The sequence below is a fragment of the Panthera tigris genome, chromosome A1 (genome assembly GCF_018350195.1).
Source record: "Panthera tigris isolate Pti1 chromosome A1, P.tigris_Pti1_mat1.1, whole genome shotgun sequence".
In the NCBI taxonomy this organism is placed as follows: Eukaryota; Metazoa; Chordata; class Mammalia; order Carnivora; family Felidae; genus Panthera; species Panthera tigris.
In genome coordinates this window covers 172,013,013-172,032,841 of record NC_056660.1, presented here as the reverse complement: position 1 = coordinate 172,032,841, position 19,829 = coordinate 172,013,013, and the positions used below count along the sequence as shown (strand labels likewise).

The following is a 19,829-nucleotide window of genomic DNA, read 5'->3' as shown; positions in this document are numbered from 1 at the left end:
GGGTCAGGTAAGACGAAACACAGAGGCAGGGCTGGGCTGAGACCAGAGAGGCTTGTGCTTTAATGACAACTGGGGTAAAGGGGAACAAAAATAGAATCCTGGGGGACACAGGGAGCAGGCAGCCAGGCCCAGCCTGGCCCAGCCCAGGCCAGCTGGGCCGAGGATGCTGGCTTTTTGTCCAAGGGGCTGGTGTGTATGTGGGAGGTGGCTGGAGACTGAGGCCTCTTGGAGACAAGGTATGATAGATGGCTTAGAAGTCCATGGAGCTGTGAGCCAGGTAATCCTTGCGGCCAATGTTGCTGACCTGCTTGGTCTGCATAGCCTCCAGTTTGGGGCAGTCCGTGATTCGATGGCCCAGGCCACCACAGAAGGCACAGCCACGCTCTCCTGGGGGCACGGGGGTGAGAGTCAGCATGATCGCAAGGCCAGGCTCCATATCCCAGACCTTGGCTCCCCCAGGACCTCCTGCCCCTGCCCTCTGATGTGCAGCACAGACTTGTTTTGTGGTGTTCCTGTCATGTCTCCCCCCACCCCCCACTGGGCCCCCACTCCTGCTCCACAGTCACCTCCAATGTCCAGCATGGACTCATCTCCACAGTGTAGCACTTGCAGCACGGGTGGTACCTTCTGCTTAGCCTCTAGCAGCAGGGCTTTGAGGTCCATCAGCACCGACTCATCTGTGGAGGTAAGGATGGAACCATCAGGACCAACCCTGGGCCCTGTAGCCAAGACCCATGTAGCCACAGGCAGATGACCCAGGGGACAGCTGAGGTGGCCCTGGTGGCAGACTTACCACAGGCCTTGTTGATGAAGGTCGTGGCAATACCTGTGTTTCCTGAGCGCCCGGTACGGCCGATACGGTGCACTGCAGAGAGAGGGAACAGATCCTCTGGCCCACTGCCCATGGGTTGGGGTCTAGCCCACACCGCTGACCCCCAAGCTCCCCACCGTAGTTCTCGATCTCCTCAGGCATGTCATAATTTATGACATGCTGGATGGCAGGGAAATCCAAGCCCTTGGAAGCTACGTCTGTGGCCACCAGGACATCCTTCTTGCCTTCCCGGAATGCCTCGATGGCCTTGGTCCGTTCCTCCTGGTCTGGGGAAGGTTAGGCAGGAGCCATCAGAGTGACAGCAGGAGTCTGGGAAGTAGTGCTAGGCTCACCAGACAGGGAAAGGGTTTAGGTGAGGGGCTGCAATAGCAGCAGAATCCATGCCTATGCATGTACTACTCTGACCTTTGCCCCCATGGATGGCCACCGCTTCGACCCCCTTGAGCAGCAAGTACTCGTGGATGGCATCCACATCTGCCTTCTTCTCCGCAAAGATGAGCACCTGTCCAGAGGACCAACTCCAGTCATGAGGGTTGACTCCAACTGGGCATGCCCAACCTTCTCCAGCATACTACCCCTCACTGCCCTCTCCCCTTCATCCCAGAGGTCCAGGGTCAGCCTGGCTGGCTGCACTCACGGGTGGGGGTGTTTTCTGTAGGCACTCGAGCAGGTATACCATCTTGGCCTCTTCCTTCACATATTCCACCTCCTGCCACCACAGGGGCCAGGTCAGGTGGGCCTGCAAATGGGCTCACCAGCCATGACCCTGCCACAGAGCCTGGGCCCCCAATCCTGGCTGGGAGGGGACCAGAAGCCTATTGTCATCAAGGACTGGTCACCCTAAGAATGTCTGCTGCTAAGGGCTGAGGCTTAGATGAAACCCCCAGTGACCACAAGGTGGTCCCTCAACCCTACTCCAACAGCTTTGATGGAGCCTAGGCAGATCCAACCCTCACAAAAGAGACCCTAGAAGGTGTGCTCATCAGGAGTGCCTGCCTACCTGGATGACATCCAGGCTGGCGGCTCCGGCACGTCCCACGTTGATCGTGACAGGCTTTACCAGGGCACTCTTGGCAAAGTTCTGAATCTTCTTAGGCATGGTAGCACTGAAAAGTAGGGTCTGCCGCTGGCCCTGAAAAAGAGTAGGGTGGGAATGGGAGGCCTGGAAAGACCAAGGAGCTGGGATGTAGCCCCCTGAATCAGGGCCAGTGGGTGTGCAGTGCAGGGCCTCAGGGCCTGCCACAGTTGAATGTGGCATCCTGGGGAGGGTGGCCAGAAGCCCTGGCCAGGCAGGCATGGGCACCTTGAAGTAGGAGAAGATGGTGCGGATGTCGCCCTCGAAACCCATGTCAATCATGCGGTCAGCCTCGTCCAGAGCCAGGTAGCGACAGATGTCTAGGCTGACCATCTTCTTCTGCAGCAGATCCATGAGGCGCCCAGGGGTGGCCACCATCATATGCACACCACTGGGGATCAAGAAGAGACCCTGAGGTCAGGGCTACCTGCCCATCCCTGCATCTAAGGGCTGGCACTCTGCTCATTCTGCCCTCTGGCCTCTTTCCTGTCTCTCCTCATCTGTCCCCTCATCACTTCCGCCACCCTGCCCTACTTGCAAAACACATCTCTCCTGGAAGGGGCTACAGCTTTCTTGACCACTGCTCTGCTCCAGAGCTCCTACCCAGCCATGAATCACCTCTGCTTGCATATCCTTCCCCCTTCTAGATCACTCACTCCCCTTGCCCCCAGGAGGGTTTATCTAAATCTCCAAATAGGCCTTAGTCTGTGCTCCTGTAACTCCCTTTGTAGGTGTTGACGGGCTCACTTTCCTGGTATTCTGAATTAATCTTTTCTGTATCTGAATCTTCCTTGAGACTGGGAATGCCTTGGAAAGAAGGGTCTGGGTCTGGCCGGTCTGTGACCCCAGAGCCTGGTCCAGGGCATCTGGCATTGTCTCCTAGGGACTACGCTGTGTGGAAAGGCCATGGATCCAGCCCTGCCCTAGTGCCTCAGCTTCCATGATGGACCACACTGGATGGCTCTGACCTTCCTGGAAACCCTGGGTCCCCCACCTCTGTGCCTTCTGCCCAGAATGCCCCGACCCCCTGACCTCCCAAATGTCCCCATTCCATCTGTTGTGCTCCCACAGTACCTTACCACATCCCTCTGTCCCAACCCAACTGATCTCACCATCAGACAAAAAGCTTCTTGAGGACTAGGTCCACAGAAGGTTTCTGTAAGGGTATGTGGGGGTAGTTAAAGCAAAGGGCGCTTTGGCTTATCTAGGGGTTCTGGGGAGGCCCAGGGGGTGCTTATGCTCACTGTCGGATGGTTTCCATCTGCTCTTTGACAGACATGCCCCCAATGCAGAGAGCGCAGCGCAGGAGTGGGGAGCTATCCTCCTGTAGCAGGCGGCAATAATACTCCAGGATGCCGTGGGTCTGCCGGGCCAGCTCCCGCTGCAGGCACAGGGGCAGAGGTTAGCACCAGAAGGCAGGCCTGTCTCTGCCCTGCCCCCCAGCCTGGCTTACTTACTGAGGGACAGATGATGAGTCCATAGGGCCCTTCACGCTTGGAGAAAGGTAACCTCTTTTCTTGTTCCAGGCAGAACATGATGACAGGCAATGTGAACACCAATGTCTTGCCTGAACCCGTGAAGGCAATACCTATCATGTCACGGCCAGACAGGCTATTGGGAGAGAACAGGCCTGATGATCAGGTTCAGTAGAATGCAGGGAATGGGTCTCCAGATGGACACCTAGTGACTACTCCTTCCCATCACCACCCTCTTCAGGGCCTCCCATACTCACATGGTGGGGATGCCCTGGATCTGAATGGGTGTTGGGTGGTGGATGCCTTTCTTCTTCAGGCCTCTCAGGATGGCTATGGAAAACAACTTTAGCATCATCCTTGTGTCTCATGGATACTTTATCAGGCCCCCAAAGCTGTAAAATTAGCACTACCCTCTTTGAGTTACAAATGAGGCCCAGAGAAAGAGAGAGAGAAAAATAGACTTGTCCAAGACTTCTAGGCTGGTGGAGGCAGGATTTGCACCCAGGTCCATTTAAGGCTAATGTCACTTGCCCACTGAAGCTCCCTAATGGCAGAGGACAGTAAATAGGGACAACTAGGGCAAATGTAATTCAAACCTAAAGAAACCCCTCCTCAAATCCCTCCATTCTCACTACCTGACTCATCGCTGCAGATGCTAAGCTCAGGGGAGGCTGGGACACAGGCTCACAGTTGTTTGACCATCAAAGTTCCCAGTACCTGCAGGAAATTTCATTTCCTTGAAGCTCTTTATGGGTGGTGGGATACCATCTCCTTCCACCAGGATGTGATACTTCTTCCTCACGCGCTCATGCCGCTCTTCAGACATGCTCAGGACATAACGGGGAGGTGTCCAACTGTGAGTGGGTGGTGGGGGTCAAGAGAGGTCCCAGGCACAGCTGGCTCTGGGGTGTCCTGCCAGGCTCAGCCACATACCATTCCAAGTAAAGATGACTGCTTTTCCACAGACTAGAAAGACATACCTGGTTTTGATTGGATCGTCATATGTGATTCCCTTGGCCATTTCCTTCACCGACATCAAAGCTGAGGAGACAGATGTGGCTCAGGGATGGCTCTTGCTTCCCAGAGGCAAGGACCTTCAGATATAACATGCTTGGGGCTAGGGAGGAGGCTTAGTCCACCTCTCCCCCTGCCTGACTACAACCATACCTCGGCCCTCTGCCACACTCTCCAGGATCTTTTCCTCTTCTTTCAGCTGCTTCTCCTTGGCAGACTCCTTGCGAGCTGAGAAAAGAAGCAGATGTCAGAGACATGCCAAAGCAGTGCACCAAATTGAGCCTCCCCACTGCTTCCCAGCACACCTTCAGCCTTCTCTTTAAGGTGCTGGTGCTGATCCAGGAGGCTGACGTTGGACTGTGGGCCCAGAGGGATGTCGTCCTCATCTCCCCGGGGCTCGCTGCCGCTGTCCTGCAGCTCCTCCTCCGCAGCTCCTTTGCGCCTTCGTTGCAATAGCTTCTGGAGCTGAGGTTCCACCAGCGCCCCTCAGAGCCAAGCCCAAGACAAAGCGGAGTATCGGGCCCAGGGGGCTTGCGCCAGGATCTTGGCTTTTGGGAGAGGGTCCTGGGCCACGCGACATGGAGGTGCCCTACCCCTCAGATCAGACTGGCAGTCCCTCGTTTGCCTGGGGGCCACGGTCCCAACTACTGACAGCTCACTCCACTGGATGCCACCCTCCCTCCCACACCCTCATTTCTCTTCCGACCCGAGGCCCTCACCAACAGTTGCCGCCGCTGTCGCAAAGGCACGTAAGGCACGTAGTCTTCGTCGTCCTCATCCTCCGCCTCGGAGCGGCTTCCTGTGGCAGTCGCTTCATCTGTGCGAACCCGCTACAGATACACATGAATCAGGCCCAGGCCCCCACTTTCACAGCTGCTCGCCACCCGCACCGACCCCTACCTCGCTCCCACCTTCCGTTCAGGTTCCGAGTCCTCCATCCTTTGCTGTACGCAGGCGCGCTACGGTAAAACCCCGCCTCGATTTTTGCGTGAGATCCAATCAGACGTGAAGAAGCGGAAGGTCGGCACCTAGCAACGACCTCTGAGTGCCGGATCGCGCAGAGGGACAAACTTTCCCGAGACCCTGTCAGGCAGTGCAGCGTCAAAGTACCCTTGGGCGGCTGCGCATTTGTTGCCAGGGGCGAGGGCGAAGCGTCATACAATGCATTATGGGACGCTGGAGGACTTGGAGCATGCGCTAAACGCTCAAAAGAAGACTGGTGGAAGGTCCCACGAGTGGAGATACAGAAGAGACCCGCCTAGCGGAGGCCTAGCTTCGCCCAGAGCCTGACGTCATCTGGCACGTTCCGGGACTGGGCCAGCTGGGACCCCACCGGGGACTGCATCCCGGGCACGGGGCGCGGGTAACGAATCAACTTGCACTGCAGCTGTGACTGGCGTCCTTATCTATGTGACAACACATGTTCAGAGTGGTGAGGGATAAATAAAATACTGATGACAGTGTTTTCGCTGAGGGTCTGTACTTATGTACGAAGTTATTACTATTGTAAATGCTGTGATAGAGCTTAGAGTAACTCACTGCCTGGGGAACCAGAGGCTTCGAGGAGACCTAGATCTGAGCTTCCAGAGAAGTGTAGAATCTCAGAACAGGGAGGGGAGGAAAGGGAGAGAAGCCTTCTGATGGAGGGCCCTGCAGGAGTGAAGGTCTGGCCTTGTGCAAGCACACAGATTCCTCAAGGAACAGACGGGTCACGTGGCCGGCTGCTGTAGGGATAGGAGTGTTCAGAGCTAAAGCTGGATAGGTAGACAGGGACCAGGGCATGCAGGGCCCTGTCAAAAGTAACTTCAACTTCACTGGGGACTTTTATTTGAGAAAGAATGAGCGTGAGGGCAGGAAAGGTGCAGAGAGAGAGGGAGAGAAAATTCCAAGCAGGCTCTGCGGTGTCATTGCCAAGCCTGAGCTCCGGGCTCCATCCCACCAACTGGGAGAACATCGCCTGAGCCAAAATCAAGAGTCAAGGCTCAACCAACTGAGCCACCCAGGCAAGCCCACTAGTGACTTTTGAAGAGGAGTGATGGGTCAGTACTATTATGTATTTAACATGAGCACGTGCTGGGTATTGTGCACAGTGCTGAAGCAAATGAAAGATGAAGACACAAACCTGACTTGTGAGTTTATGGATTAGTTGAGACAGAAATATAATGGATCTTGATATTCAGGAGAAATATTTTAAGACAGATAAGGTAGTACTTTCTGGAAGCATCACAAGGCAGGGCAAATTGATTCTCATTGTAAAATAGCCTTTCAGCTTGAATGTGAAGGATAAGCAGGAAATGATAAAGGAAAGGTAATCTAGGAAAAAGGAAATGTGTGAGCAAAAGTTGGGAGACCTGAGAGTGCCAGGCCTAGATGAAGACTGAGGTCATCTGGTATTGCTGGAGTGAAGTGCTGGGAGGTGGGGGCTGGATGTGGAAGCCTCTGAATGCCACCCACAGGTTTTTCTCTGTAGGTAAAGCAGCTCCTTGATCAGACCTGCAATTTTTGAATGATGAAGCAGAATTTTAGATAATTATGCCAGTTTAGTTGCAGCACAGGAGCCTGGTGCAAGAGTTGAAAGGAAAGAAGAACAAAGGTAATACATATACAGACAGGTTTCACAGGGGAGTTTGCATACTTTCTTGGAGATTAGGAAAGTCCAGGGACCAGGAATTGTGAGCCTGTGAGTGATGCTTTTTAACATCTTTAGAAGAGGAAACTGGCACTGACAGCCCGTGGTGGGATTCGACCTGGGAGGAAGAGAAGGGGGAGGGAACAGTTTCTGATCCTGCTCCCACCTCTCCATAAAGGGCTCTTAGTGACTGAGTGGCCACAGCCTCCACTGCTTCCCACACAAGCTCAAGTTAAGTGTCAGTTTTAGAGAGAAGATGACATTGGGGGCAAGGAGTTGGAAACACAAGTGTGTACGAGAAAGCATTGTTTAACAAACCTATTATATTAAAATCTGAATTTAAGAACCAGATTTACTGTGGGCGGGGAGTGGGGTAGGAATGAGGTAGTTTGCTTTACTTTACAGAAGGGTTCATTATCCTCTACAATCCAGTACTTAGGTTACAGGTCTCATTCCCATTGGAAAGTCAGATCCAATTTATAGGAACTTCATTTACTCCACTTCTCCTGACAATGTGAATCACCCAGGTTACAGGTGTACAGTCCATAAAGGCTGTAAGCCTTTCCCAGACTCCATCTCACATCAGTTGCAAAGAGATCGAGTCTCACTCCTCCAACTCACTGGTTTTGCAGAGGGGGAAACAAACACAGTATGGGGAAACAGCTGCTCAAGTTTACATACCAGAGTCCTCCCAACAGGAGAAAAGAGCACAGATGCTGCTGTTATACAGGCCTATGCTCTAATCCTAGTCAGCCAGACTGAGTGCACTGAAGTCACTTGCCCATCTTAGCTTTAGTTTCCTCATCTATAAATTGGGATAACAGTCCCATTTAGAACTGCTGTAAGAATTAAGAGGAAATTACTGAACTGCTGACACATAGTATGTGCTCAATGAGGTTAATGACTAAGGCAGAGCCCATGCTTCTGAGTACATTCCTCACCTCACCCCCGTCCCAGACCAGCAAACCACCAACACACCGACTCTGTGTCCAAATGTTGCTTTATCTTTCGGCAGGAAAGATCTTCACAGTATCAAAAGTAAAGAATTGAAAAACAAGAACAAAAACAAAACCAAACACAAAGAGAGCAGTGTTGGGCCAGCAGTACCATCAGCCCCCAGCCCACAAGCCAGTTCAGCCCCCGGGCTCTGAGTGAGGAGGCTGCGTAGCACCAGGAAGCGGCTCTGCGGAGGTCCTGAGGGGCCCCAGCACGGCACAGCGTCCATTCAACTTTTGGTTGGTCCAGGATGGCGAGGAGCAGGGAGGATCTTGGGCAGGTGGATAGGGATGTGGAGGAAGAAACTGTAGACCTTCAGCTGGCAGTTGGGGTCTCAGGACACCCTGAAGAAGCTTGACCCGGCAGGGGCTGAGAAAACAGGAGCATGGCTGCACCGTGAGTGAGAACTTTGACTTAGCCTCCCCATGTTGGCTCTGGGTTTCCATGGGTCCCCATTGGTAGGAACAACTGCCTGCTATTTTTACTCCCTGGGCTGAAAATCTTGAATAGACTTCCTTGATTATCTCCAGCAGAGGATGAAAGTTAAGACCCTGCCGGGGGACAGCTCCCCTGTCACACCTCTTTCCAAGTCAGGGTAGGGTAAGAGCCCAGCCTCTGGTCTTTGCTCTCCTACTGACAGGAAGGGGAGAGGCGGCATATGCATCCTGACTCCTGCCTCAGGCTCTGGGTACACAGCCCAGGCTAGGTCCCGAATCTGTGCCAGCACTGCTTTCTCATGCACTCTCAGGGCTCCCACTCTGAGGAGGGTGGAAAAGCAGTGGAGAGCCCTTATGGTGGGAGTGGGACAGGGAGGGAACATCTCCAGTCTTGGGAAAAGAAATCAACCAAAGAGGGAGTCCTTGAGAGAAGACGGCTGGATGAGGTTTCCTGGCTGACAAGGGCATTGGGCTGTGGGAGAAGATGTGCCCCTTTTACTCTCAGAAGAGGCAAAAGATGAAAGTGCCTGGGGTCCCCGTCACTCCTGGATCCTGTGGAGGTAGAAAAAAGAGGCAGGAGGGCACCCTGGTCCTGGCAGAAGCTCCTGAGGGTGTGGACATTTCAGTTTGGCCAAAGACCAGGGAACCTAGCCCTTTCAGAGAGAGGGGCTAAGGTGAGTCTAAAGACAGTCCTGACTCCGGGCAGCCTGAGGTGCCATAGGGAGCCGAGCCTCAAAGACTGCCCTAGCTTCAGGCTCTCTGGGCTGTTCCTGGGGAGCTGAAGCCAGCATCAAGGGTGGGGAATCCTGACCCAAAAAATGACAAAGGGACTCAGCTGAGGGTCCAGGAAGTCTGCTGCCCTGGCCCAGAGAGGCGTGTTCCTGGCACTGAAAAGAGGAGAAGTACAGGTGAGGACACCCTCCCAGGGGTCCCTGAGTTCAGCCTACCTGCCTCAGTTTCCTGTTGCCTTAAGGGCAAGTTGTGTGATTGCCAGCCAGAAAAGGCCCGATCCCAGGGACAGAGCATGAAGTTAAGACAGGGCACTGCACAGCCATTAGGCTGCAAACCCAGCACCAAGGCCTGTCTGCCAGCCAGCCTTCTCTCCTACACTATGGTTCTCAGCCCTTCTTGGTCTTCTATTTGCAGTCCAGAACATCATCTGATATGTTAGTATTGCAGGGGCACCTGGGTGGCTTAGTCGGTTGAGCATTCGACTTCAGCTCAGGTCATGATCTTGTAGTTCGTGAGTTCAAGCCCCATATCAGGCTTGCTGCTGTCAGTGCAGAGCCTGCTTCAGATGCTCTATCTTCCTCCCTCTCTGCCCTTCCTCACTCTCTTTCTCTCAAAAATAAATAAAACATTAAAAAAATATGTCAGTATTTCAGACAAAGGACCAGTGTAGGTGGCTCGGAGAGGAGGCCAGAGCCCAGCTCAGGGCCAGATCTCTTCTTCAGGAGGCAGCCCAGCTATCATTTCTTCATGGAGCTTGTCATATTTGTGGAGAGTGCTCACCAACTCCTCCATGCCTAAATGACCTCTCCAAAGTCTTGGTCTACCTCATCTGCCTTCTCACTGGTCCTTTGGGGCTGGCCCCTTCTTGTATGGTTTTAGCTGGGAAGCATCCTGGTAGCCTACCAGGCCAGGCAAATGAGATTCAACCCTGAGGCTAATAATGTCAGGTGTGGGGGCAGTCCTCTGGGGACTACAGCTGCTTGAGAGGCAGATGGTAAGGGAAGCAGGGGCCTGGCAGAGATAGTCCAAGGATGGCAGTGCAGGAAGGATCCTTCAGGAGCACAGGCAAGAGGGAACACAGGAGGGTCTGGCCCAGGATATCTTCAGAGAGTGTAACTTGTGGTGCTGTTGCCGTGGAGGTACAGGGGCCAGGGCTGGCAAGCTGCTAGGCTAACTCCATGTGCCCCAGAGCATGAAATGGTCTGGCGGGGGCACAGAAGTGACAGAATTTGGGGAGAGGGAGTACGTGCAACACTTAGGGGTCTCCATACCTCACTGAACTGTGCTGGGAGTGGTTTTCTTGAGGCTGAAGTTGGTCCAGTTCACAGCAACTTTCTGACGAGTTTGCTTTGCAGAATCCAAACAGAACCTATTGGTTTTGAGAGACACCAAAAAAGCACAATTAGAGGTTCTCACTGCTAGACCCCCGTTCTAGACCTGTGTGTCCTGGTCAATAAAGAAACCAAGTCAGCTCTGTACCAGTCCTTTGGTTCCAGGGTATTGGGATCTAGCAGGTTATGTGAGCTCTGCTGGCTTTCTGGACAGAGTGCCCACAAGCCAAGGGAACAATGTGTTAAGAGACCAACACTGCCTCAGGATACAGGGTTGCTCCTCACAGTGTATTTTTACTGCAGCTACACTGCGTTGCCTTCTGTTCCCCTAGGTACTGCATGTTGCTTTCAGCTTCAAACGTCTATACCTACTAGCTCCGCTGTCACAAAGGCCCTGTTTTACCTTGCCCACTTGTTCTTATTTCTCAGGTCTCAGCTTGGTTGCCACCTCTACTAGGAAGGCTGCCCTGGCCTCGCCTACGTTTCAGCTTCGCCTGTCGCCCCACTTCTAGCTGCCTCCCCCACAGCCCCATACCCTTACTCTTCCAACAGCACTCAACACTGTTTATGGCTCTCTCTCTCCACCTAAGCTGTGTTTGATTTGCCTCTACCCTAGAGCTCAGCCCAGGCAGAGCAGAGAAAGTGCAAATGAATAAACAAAGTGAATAAAGCTGGAGAAAGCCCTGGTTCTTGGGGCCTGACATGCCTCCTTCTCCCTGTCCCTTATACTTTTCCAGATGCCCTGTCCTGCCATGTGGCCACCTGGGTTCCAGGAGATACACTGGTGGGAGAGAGCTTGGAGAGGCTCTCCCTCTGAGGGAGTCGGGCTGAGGGAGAGCCTGAGTGTGGGTGGGCGAGAAGGCATCCCCACACCTACCTCTTGAAGTACTCCACCTCCCGGTCAGTCTCATCCATCTCCACCCCATCCATGTCCTTGGGCAGGAACACATCGTCTAGGAAGACACAGCCAGGAGGGCTTAGTGCCCATGGCCAGGCCTCTGGGGTCATGCTCTTAGGGCAGCACTGCCCACACGCAAGGATTACCCTCCACCCTCTGGCCTGGCTGGGGTGGGGGTGGGGGGTCAGCCACTCAATTCCTGGTGCACTCACCCAAGGAGGCGGCTGTCTTCTCCTGCTTGTTGCGGCTCCGGCGGCTGCGACCCTTGCCCTGTGGCAAGCTCTGTGGCCTTGCTGGGCCTGGGGGCTGCACAGACTCTTGCTCCAGAGGCCGTGCTTTGGCCTCACCTGGCCAGTTTCGCCAGGAGCTGCCCTTCTCGTCAGCTTTGGGGCCAGCAGCCCAGCCTGGTCCTGGCTGACTCCCCCGGCTCCCTTCTCCAGCCTCAGCACAGCTGCCCACTTTGGGAGGCTCTGTGGCCTTGCCTGGCTGCTTGGTGCTGGGGATCTGGCCCTTGGCATTGGGAACCTCGAGGCTGGCAGGGGACCGTGGGGCTGGGCTTGCCTCGATCTTCTTGGCCTGACTGCCCTGTCTCTTGCCCTTCCGCGGCTTCCCAGCTGAGACCACAGGCTCGGGCAGCTCCTGCTTGCAACTGGGAACCTCCTTTGGGCCTGGCTCCTCAGGGCTAGGGTTGCCTGGCTTGGGTGTCTTGACCCAGATCACCCGGGACAAGTTGGGCACGGCGTTGAGTCTCCTCACTAGCCCATTCTCAGGGATGATACCAGGAGGGGGCCCCCTCACCTCTGTCCATGGTGGGTGGGAGCCTCTCATTTCTGTCCATGGTGGGGCTGGCTCACCTGGAACTCGTAACGTGTGGTTCTGAGAGGAGCCCAAAGTCAAAGGGGACAGGTCAAGATTAATGTCAGGCCGTTGCTCTGAGGAACCATTGAGGTTTGAGGGGGATAGGCTCTGGGGCTCTGGCTCAGCAGCACCCTCCTTAGAGAATCCATTGCTGTCCATGTCGAGCTCACATACACTGAAGCTGGCACGGATAGAGTCCTTGACAGTGTTCTTGATCTCTTGCAGACGGCTGCTCAGGAAGCTATTTACTCGATCCAGCTCCTGGTCAGGCCACTCCAAGAGCCTCTCCCTGGCAGGCCTTGGCTCCCGGCTTCCAGAAACACTACGATTCACCTGCTTTAGAGCTTCTGCTGCCAAGTGGGCCTTCTCCTTTTCCTGCCAACATAAGACGCAATTTCAGCGGAGGCCAGGCAGCTACCAGGCACAGTGTGACACCTGACACATCAGCCTAGGGCCCGCCTTTGCGGCTAACTGGCTAGAGGCAGGGTGTTGCCATCCTGGCCTGCTCACCCACCCTGTGGGAGTGAGGATGAAATGCAATCAGACAGGTGCATGTCCTGGGGATGGAGACAGACCCACAAAGGATAGGGTTTTTATAGCTTGTTCATCCAGAGCCCTGGTGTCGTAGGGCCTACGGACACTAGGACTCAAAGGGATAGGAATGCAGCTAATTGTACCTTGCCTTCCAGGCTTGAGCTTAAGCAGTTCAATCACTTGCTGAGTCTCCGTGGACTCATCTGCAAAAGGGGGGGAACAATAATTCTGGAGTGAAGACAAAACTGGGGATGCATGTGAGGCAGATGGCTGCTACAGAAGCATTCTCTCCAATTCTGCTGGTGGTAGGGGAAAAAAGCTGTGGTATCATGAGGGGCGAGGGCTTTAAGAAGATGGGCTGTGAGACCACCATGGCCACCATGGTAGGTCAGACTGCTCTGGATGGCAGGAATGTGTGTATGGGCACTATGGAAGAGGGCAAAGTTCCCATACGAAGGCCACTCACCACTCAGCTGCCTCCAGTAATCAAGGCCATGCCTGAAATGTGCCTGATGGCATACAGTGGCAGCCACATGGGGCCCCACAGCAAGATGTAAAAGCAGCCACTCTACCTATGTGAGAACTTGGGGGCTGGACTGTTAGTGTCAACAGATCTCGTTCTGGAGAGTAAAAATGAGAGTCTTTGGGTTCTGAGTCACCCCATTCCTTTGCTCAACCTCAAGTGACCAGCAGGCCAACAGGCCTTTAGAGGGAGATGGGAGACAGATGTCAAAAGCGCACGGGCAGGAGGTGATGGTGGCGCTGGGCCAGGGGCTAGATGACTTCCACATTTCAAGTATTTCTAGCTGATGTGGGAATGGAGGGGAGAAACAGGAAAACGAAACTGGGGAGAGAAAAGAGGGCTTGCGACCACTTCAGAGTCAACTTAAAGAGGGTGACTCTGTGCCCCAGCAAGCATCCATCTGTTTTAAATATGGCTCTGCAACTGACTAGCACCACAACTGTGGGACCTTGGACAAATCACTTACTCTCTCTGAATCTTATTGTCCCCCTTTGTAAATTCGGTAGAAAAACTACCTACCTATTCCTCATGGTGTTGCTAGGAGGACATCTGAGGGGGCATGTGTCCCTTTCCCTGGGTGCTGACAAGGCTGTGCCTTGGCACCATGGTGCTCATGTGAGGAAGCAGCTCAGTCTGGAGCAGTGTTTCCAGCCATGTGCCCTGAAGTTTAAGGCCATGAGGATGGACAAAGGACTGGAAGGCCTTTCGAATCACTCCTCCCCTGCACCAGCCAACTTTTTCTGTTAGGAATGGAAGTTCTATGGAGGATTTCAAATCTGAAAACGAGTTAGAGGGAGCGATGTGGGACCACGTACGGCTTGGTAGTGAGAGGAGGACAGAGCACAGAACACTAACTTTCTGTTACATGCCATGAGCCTGACCCTTCCTGCATGTCATCTCGTTTCACCCTCACAATGGCCCCTGGCAAACATTATCCTCAATTTGCAGATGAGGACATGTGACTTTGGAACGAATAAGGAACTGGCCCAAGGTTACATAGCTAGAAAGTGGCAGAGTTGGGACAGCACATCCAGGTGTGATCTGCGGTTCCTATGGCTTTCAATCCTGTTTGACAATCACTTCTTGACCATCAACTAGGAGGCACTGGGCTAGGCTCTGGGCAATTTTACTATGCATGAGAATTCTGCTGAGGGAGGCAGACATGCAAACAGGCTGTTTAATGCTGAGTAACAGGCAAGAAAGTACTATCGATACTCTGGGAACCCAGACCAGGCCATCAGAGGTGCTTCCCACAGAGGAGGCAGTATCTCCCTGGGCACTGGAGGGTGACTGGGATCGTCCTGGGCAGAGACTAGCACTTTCTAGGCAGGAGGAGGAGCAAGTGTAAAGACTGGGAAATGGGCACACACAATCTTTAGAGAATGCAAACATTCATAGGGAGAGCCGGAGCCCCAATTTCTTTTAGGAGAGCGGTAGGGAGTGGTGGGCAGGAAGGCCAGAGGGGAGAGACTGAGAAAGAAAGCTGGCAAGCTAAGCAAGGACTGCATCCTGAAGAGCCCTGCAGGCCATGCTCAAGTCTGGGTTTGATCCCGAGGGCAATGTTCGGCCATTGAAGGCTTTTTAAGTAGTAGTAGTACGGTGGAGAGAGAAGTGGATGGTCTGAGCTATTTGGGAGGTAGTGTGGCTGGGATTTGGTGGCAGGTGGGGAGAGAATGAGAGGAGTTACAAGAACGACACTGACAACCACTGGTGCTGCTGCAGCAGCTTCCCTGACCACACATTTTGTCGAACCTTTCTGTGCATCACTCCATTTCATTCTCGCAACCATCTGAGTTAGGTTCTACTGTTATTCTCATTTTGTGGATGAAGAAACTGAGGCTTAGAGGTGAAGTGATTTGCCCAAGGTCATCCAGCAAGTGTGGCAGAGCCAGGTTCCAAACTGAGGTCCGATTCCAAGGCCCGCTGCTCTCAATCACCATGATGCGTTCCTCCCAGAATGGCATCCTGGGTTCTGGTTCAGGCAACTGGGTAGATGGTGGTGGTGCCATTAACTAGACAGACAACGAAGAAGTAAAAGCAGGCCTCTTTGGAGAAAGATAATAAGCTCAGTTTTGGATGTGCTCAGTTTGAGTACTGGTATGACATTTGTGAGGAGGTGCCCAGTAGCAGCAGATATCAGTGTGAAGGGCAGGGAGGAAACAGGTGGACATAATGAACCAGGAACAACACTATCTAGATGGCTTCTCTTTCTCAGAAAGATATCCTTTAGGGGGAGGGTCAGAGAGAGGAAGAGGAGTCCACAAAGGAGACAGAAGAGAAATCAGAGAAGGTCAGAAATCTGGAGAACACGGCATTCCCATTGTCCTTTCCCTGTCCCCGCCTGGCTGAAGACAGGGCCAAAGAAAGCAATATTTGAAAAGGACAACCAATACAAAATGTGAGATGCTGCCTAGCTGACAAAGAAGGTGGGCCAGGAGAGTGTGATTTGGCAACAAAGTTGTCACTGGTGGCTTGGAGTGGGGGGGCGGGGGATAGTTTGTGAAGACAGTGCAAAGACAGTGAATGCAGGTAACATTTTTCAAGAAATTTGCCAGGAAAGAGAAAGAGGTGAGGTGGGTGAGAGAGAGAGAGAGAGAGAGAGAGAGAGAGAGAGAGAGAGAGACAGACAGACACAGAAGGGGGGGGGAAGGGGAGGGAGGGAGGGAGGCTGTACCCTCAAGGCACAATTTGCTTTCAAAAGAGAGAGTACTGGGCATAGTGAAACACTGGGAGACAGCCCAGAGGAGAGGCCAAAGCCAGAGCAGGAAGCTGAAGTTAGACTGAGGAGGCAGAAAAGGACTGTAAGGCCTTAGGCAGGAGAAGGGGTAAACTCTTCCCTCATGACAACAAGTCTGCAGGTGGAGTGGTAAGATGCTGAGAGAGTGCCTGTCTGCTGGCTTTTTTCCCTTGCTGAAACAGGAAGTGAGATCATCTAACAAAAAAGAAAGGCTGGGTGGGGAAAGCCTGGAGGTTTGAGAAGAATCTGGAGGTCTGACAAAGAAGCTGTGGTAGACAGAAATGATGAAGAGCGTAGATCAGGGAGCTATGTCTGTTGGGCAATGTGAGGGCTCAAGCAAGCAGGAGACCAAGGGGCTTTGGTGCCATAGACAGATCTGATCTAGAGCTTTCCTTGAATTACAAAAGGGGAGAGGCAGGTAGGGGTCAAACCCAGGGCTGCGATTTTTCTGAGTGGGTGTAATGGAAGGGCAACAGGGCAAGGAATTGAGAGTATTGGTAAGACAGTGAGTCAATGATGGTCAGGGGATCTCTATGGCCTGGGTAGTGGAGGAAGGGGCAGGTGACAGCCTTTAATGGACGAATAGGAGTGGCTGAAAGGTTATAGATGACCGAGCCAGGGTCAGTTTCAAAGGAGTAGGGGTTAGTACATGAGGGACAGACAGTCATGGGTCTGCAAATGATATAAGTGAGCAGAAAGACACTTAGCTTTATTGGTCTCCTGAGGTGGGAGAGAATGAGCAGTCTCCACTGGACGGCTCCCAGGGGAAGCTGTGTTTGTGATGGACAGCCAGACTGTGGTTAAGTCTGAGGGAGAGGAAGGACACTGGAGAGGAGGCTGATGTATAAACAGATAATGACCATGACTCCCTATCACATGACCTTGCAACTGCCTGGTGCTATGTTGTATTCTGGCCTCTAGACTGGGCTGGGCAGACAGTAGCTGTGCAGCAAGTTTCCGAATGAGTGAATAGAGGGTGATAAATGGCAGCTAAGGGAGACATGCAAGGTAGAGTGGCAGTACAGTAGCAGGAGTTACCTGAAGTCTGAGCTTGGAAGGAAGTTGTTGGAAGGAAAAGGAGGGGAGAAAAGAAACTCTTACTGGCGTTACCAGCAAAGGGGTAGGGATGTATGAGCACAGATTTACGGAAAGCACGCAGGCCTACGAACTTCAAGGTGTGCTCGCTGGGACCTAACTGGAAACCACTGCCTTAAGCGGCTAGGGAAGGCTAAAGAGACTGCTGTTGCCCACTAGACACTTCTGGCCAGGCAACACTGGATGGGAGAAAGAAAGTGCTGACCATTTTCTGAAGGCAGCGGTGGAACCTCTTGGCTCACTACTTCAGGCTGCAGGGAAAGGGTCCTGGTTTGTCCTTTGGGCTGGAAAAAGATGTAGAACTGCTGCTTTCCAGAGCACCAGGGCCGTTTGACCACCCAGGACCTGGAGCAAGCTGGTTGTCAAACCCAACTCTTTGGCTGCTGGGCTCCCGTGTGGCACTGTGCAGACACAGCTGGGGGTGGGCAGGTGAAGAGGTAATGAGGCAGCAGGGGACGGGCCGTCAAGCCCTGGGGCTCGCCTGGGAGCAGGGCTGCCCATAAATAGCTCACTGGGTTCTCTCCTCAGCCCTCTGAGGAGCTCACCCAGCCCATGGCTGGGTCCTTCCCATGGCTTCAATTACACCTCCAAGCTGGAAACCCCCAGTCCCACACCTCCATCTCCACTTGGAGGTGGCGATTCTCCTGAGAATCTCCCAAGTCAACGTGCCCCAACTGAATTTCCTGTCTTCTGCCAATCTCATCCTCATTCAGTGAATGGAGGGCACACCATCCTGTCAGTCATCCAAGCAAACACCCGGGAGAAATCCTGACTCCTTCATCTCTGTTCTACAATCAGATTACCAAAGCTGGTCATGTCCGCTTCCCATGCTCCAGCCCCAGCATCATTCGGCTCTCCCCTGGCCCTCGATATTCCTTCCTGGAGTGTCAACCCTCCAGGCTACCTTCCATATTGCCACACAGTCACAGTGGAATACAGATCTGACCTAGCGCATCCTTTGATAAAAGTCCTGCAGGGACTCCCCTCAGCTATAGGATCAAGTCAAAGCTCTTTAGCAGGGCCTATGAGGCCCTTTCTCACCTCTACTAGCTGTCCTGCCTCTGCTCTATTCGAGCTCTGGTTACACCAAACTGCTGTGGATGTGCTATGCCTGCTGCCAGAACTCTCCTAAGGAATCTGAACTCACTCCCTACAACTCAGCTTTCAAGTCAGCCTCTTGGTAAGCCATTTCCAGCGTGCCCAGGCAAGATGGGGGGAGGGGGTTCCCTTATCCCAGTGCTTGACACATGCTAATGTGCTAGTCCAGTTTTGTGTCAGTCTCTCCACTGGACCGAGCTTCTCCAGGGAGAGAACTTAACTGCATCATGCTTTGGCTCCCAGTATTTGTAGAAGTGTTTGCTGAATGAATACATGACTGACTGACTGAAGGAATCCAGTAGTTTCTGAGGCCAGGACTCGTCTTTTCTCCAATCATTGGCCCCAGGCTCCCTGACCCTTATGCCTCCCAAACTCATACAGACCTTCCCATAGCAGTGAGCTGTGCTAAGGCTTCTGGCAGCCAGCACTGTTCGTGCCCCTGAAGTCTTGGGGGATTGGGGCAAGAGATTCCTTAGGGAGGAGAGGTGGTACAGCTAGGCTCCCCCCCACACCCACCTTCTTTTTCAGCTTGTGCCGGGCCCGCTTGGCGGCCCTGGCGCTGTTGGGGACTTTGGGCTCCGTGCTGTTGATGAATTCCAGCAGCTCATCCACATCTCGGTGGTCCACGGCGGGCTCCCCAGGGATCCCGCCCAGGGTGCCCCCCTTCACGGGCAGCTCCTCTTTCCGCCTGGTCAGCCTCGAGCGGAGCTTCTCTCGGATCTCTGTATAATTCCGACTCGTCGGGGCAGCGGGTGGCTGGGGGAGGGGGAGGTGCTGACGTTACACACCCTGGGCCCGGGAAGCCCGGAGCACTCCCACCCGCTGGCACCAAACATGTGGTGAGAAGCGAGACAACTGTTCTTTCTACCACAGCCACAAAGGCCAAGTGGCTTCAGCCTCGGCCAGGCCCAGAGCTAAGGCAGCGGTGGGCGGAGGGAGTGGGAGGTATGCAACAGCATTGTGAGCCCACTGACTTGGGAGCCAGGAAAGCAGGTTTGAGCCCGGGCTTTGTCACTCGGAAGCTGTATGACCTTGGGCAGGTCACTTAGTCTTTGTGTGCCTCGATTTTGTCATCTTTGAAATGAGAATAATAACCCCTAGCTCAAAAGTGACTAACAATGTGATTACTTTCATTTCTTCTGTCCTCAACTGCTCTCCCCTAGCTGGCGGCCCTTTGCTCTGCACTTTCAGACTTCTGAACTGTTTTCGCTCTCTGTACAGACAGCACGTACTCTGCCCTGAACCTTCTTCCTGGTGCCGCCTGCACTTACGGCCTGTCCCTCGCAGTCTCTCACACTTGGAGGACTGAGAGCCTTTGCTTCCACTCTGCCTTCATCACGCACAAGTGTGGTTCACTTCTCTGTGATTACACACATATACATACTCATCAGAAACATAGCTTTCTCTCTACCATTTCCTTTCCTTTTTGCCTACGGAAAAGAAGTCAATCTTAAGGAGAAACCAGGAAAAGAGCAAAGGGAGCAAAGTGTTGAAAAATCCCTACCTCACAAATGTGCTGTAAGGGTTAAGTGAGTGGATACAGGCTGCGAGAACTCAGAAGGTTC

At 53.4% G+C, this 19,829-nt stretch overlaps 2 protein-coding genes across 11 annotated transcripts in view; both read right to left on the bottom strand.

The window, feature by feature from the left end:
* Nucleotides 1-32: 32 nt before the first annotated feature.
* Nucleotides 33-5,432, bottom strand: DDX41 (DEAD-box helicase 41). The gene is made up of 17 exons (XM_007085542.3): nt 5,308-5,432; nt 5,116-5,226; nt 4,702-4,861; nt 4,550-4,624; nt 4,363-4,423; nt 4,100-4,236; nt 3,640-3,712; nt 3,365-3,518; nt 3,152-3,288; nt 2,136-2,298; nt 1,833-1,964; nt 1,470-1,541; nt 1,238-1,334; nt 949-1,098; nt 794-865; nt 567-677; nt 33-387 (listed from the first exon to the last, which is right to left on the bottom strand). Exons 1-17 carry the CDS (start codon nt 5,332-5,334, stop codon nt 251-253), a joined length of 1,869 nt encoding a protein of 622 aa, XP_007085604.1. The 5' UTR covers nt 5,335-5,432; the 3' UTR covers nt 33-250.
* Nucleotides 5,433-8,007: 2,575 nt separating this feature from the next.
* Nucleotides 8,008-19,829, bottom strand: part of FAM193B (family with sequence similarity 193 member B) — a 31,485-nt gene continuing 19,663 nt past the window's right edge. For 7 of the 10 annotated variants that reach the window (XM_042991404.1, XM_042991426.1, XM_042991474.1 and 4 more), the window contains 5 exons: nt 18,781-19,020; nt 11,632-12,652; nt 11,399-11,474; nt 10,462-10,559; nt 8,008-8,390 (listed from right to left, as the gene is read on the bottom strand). In XM_042991404.1, coding sequence (XP_042847338.1) covers nt 10,463-10,559; nt 11,399-11,474; nt 11,632-12,652; nt 18,781-19,020 — 1,434 coding nt within the window. In that variant the 3' untranslated portion in view covers nt 8,008-8,390; nt 10,462. Of the gene's footprint in view, nt 9,011-10,461; nt 10,560-11,398; nt 11,475-11,631; nt 12,653-18,780; nt 19,021-19,829 lie in introns of all 10 variants that reach the window. The other 3 variants (XM_042991436.1, XM_042991444.1, XM_042991415.1) reach the window with 2 other exon arrangements.

What these genes read in the sequence shown, in the direction of transcription:
- DDX41 (XM_007085542.3), bottom strand. Translation starts at nt 5,334, where the DNA reads ATGGAGGACTCGGAACCTGAACGGAAG. An exon ending in ATCCAGGGCATCCCCACCAT is followed by an intron (nt 3,519 to 3,639) that starts GTGAGTATGGGA and finishes CTCTCCCAATAG; the next exon opens with CCTGTCTGGCCGTGACATGA. An exon ending in CCAGCCTGGATGTCATCCAG is followed by an intron (nt 1,542 to 1,832) that starts GTAGGCAGGCAC and finishes CTGTGGTGGCAG; the next exon opens with GAGGTGGAATATGTGAAGGA.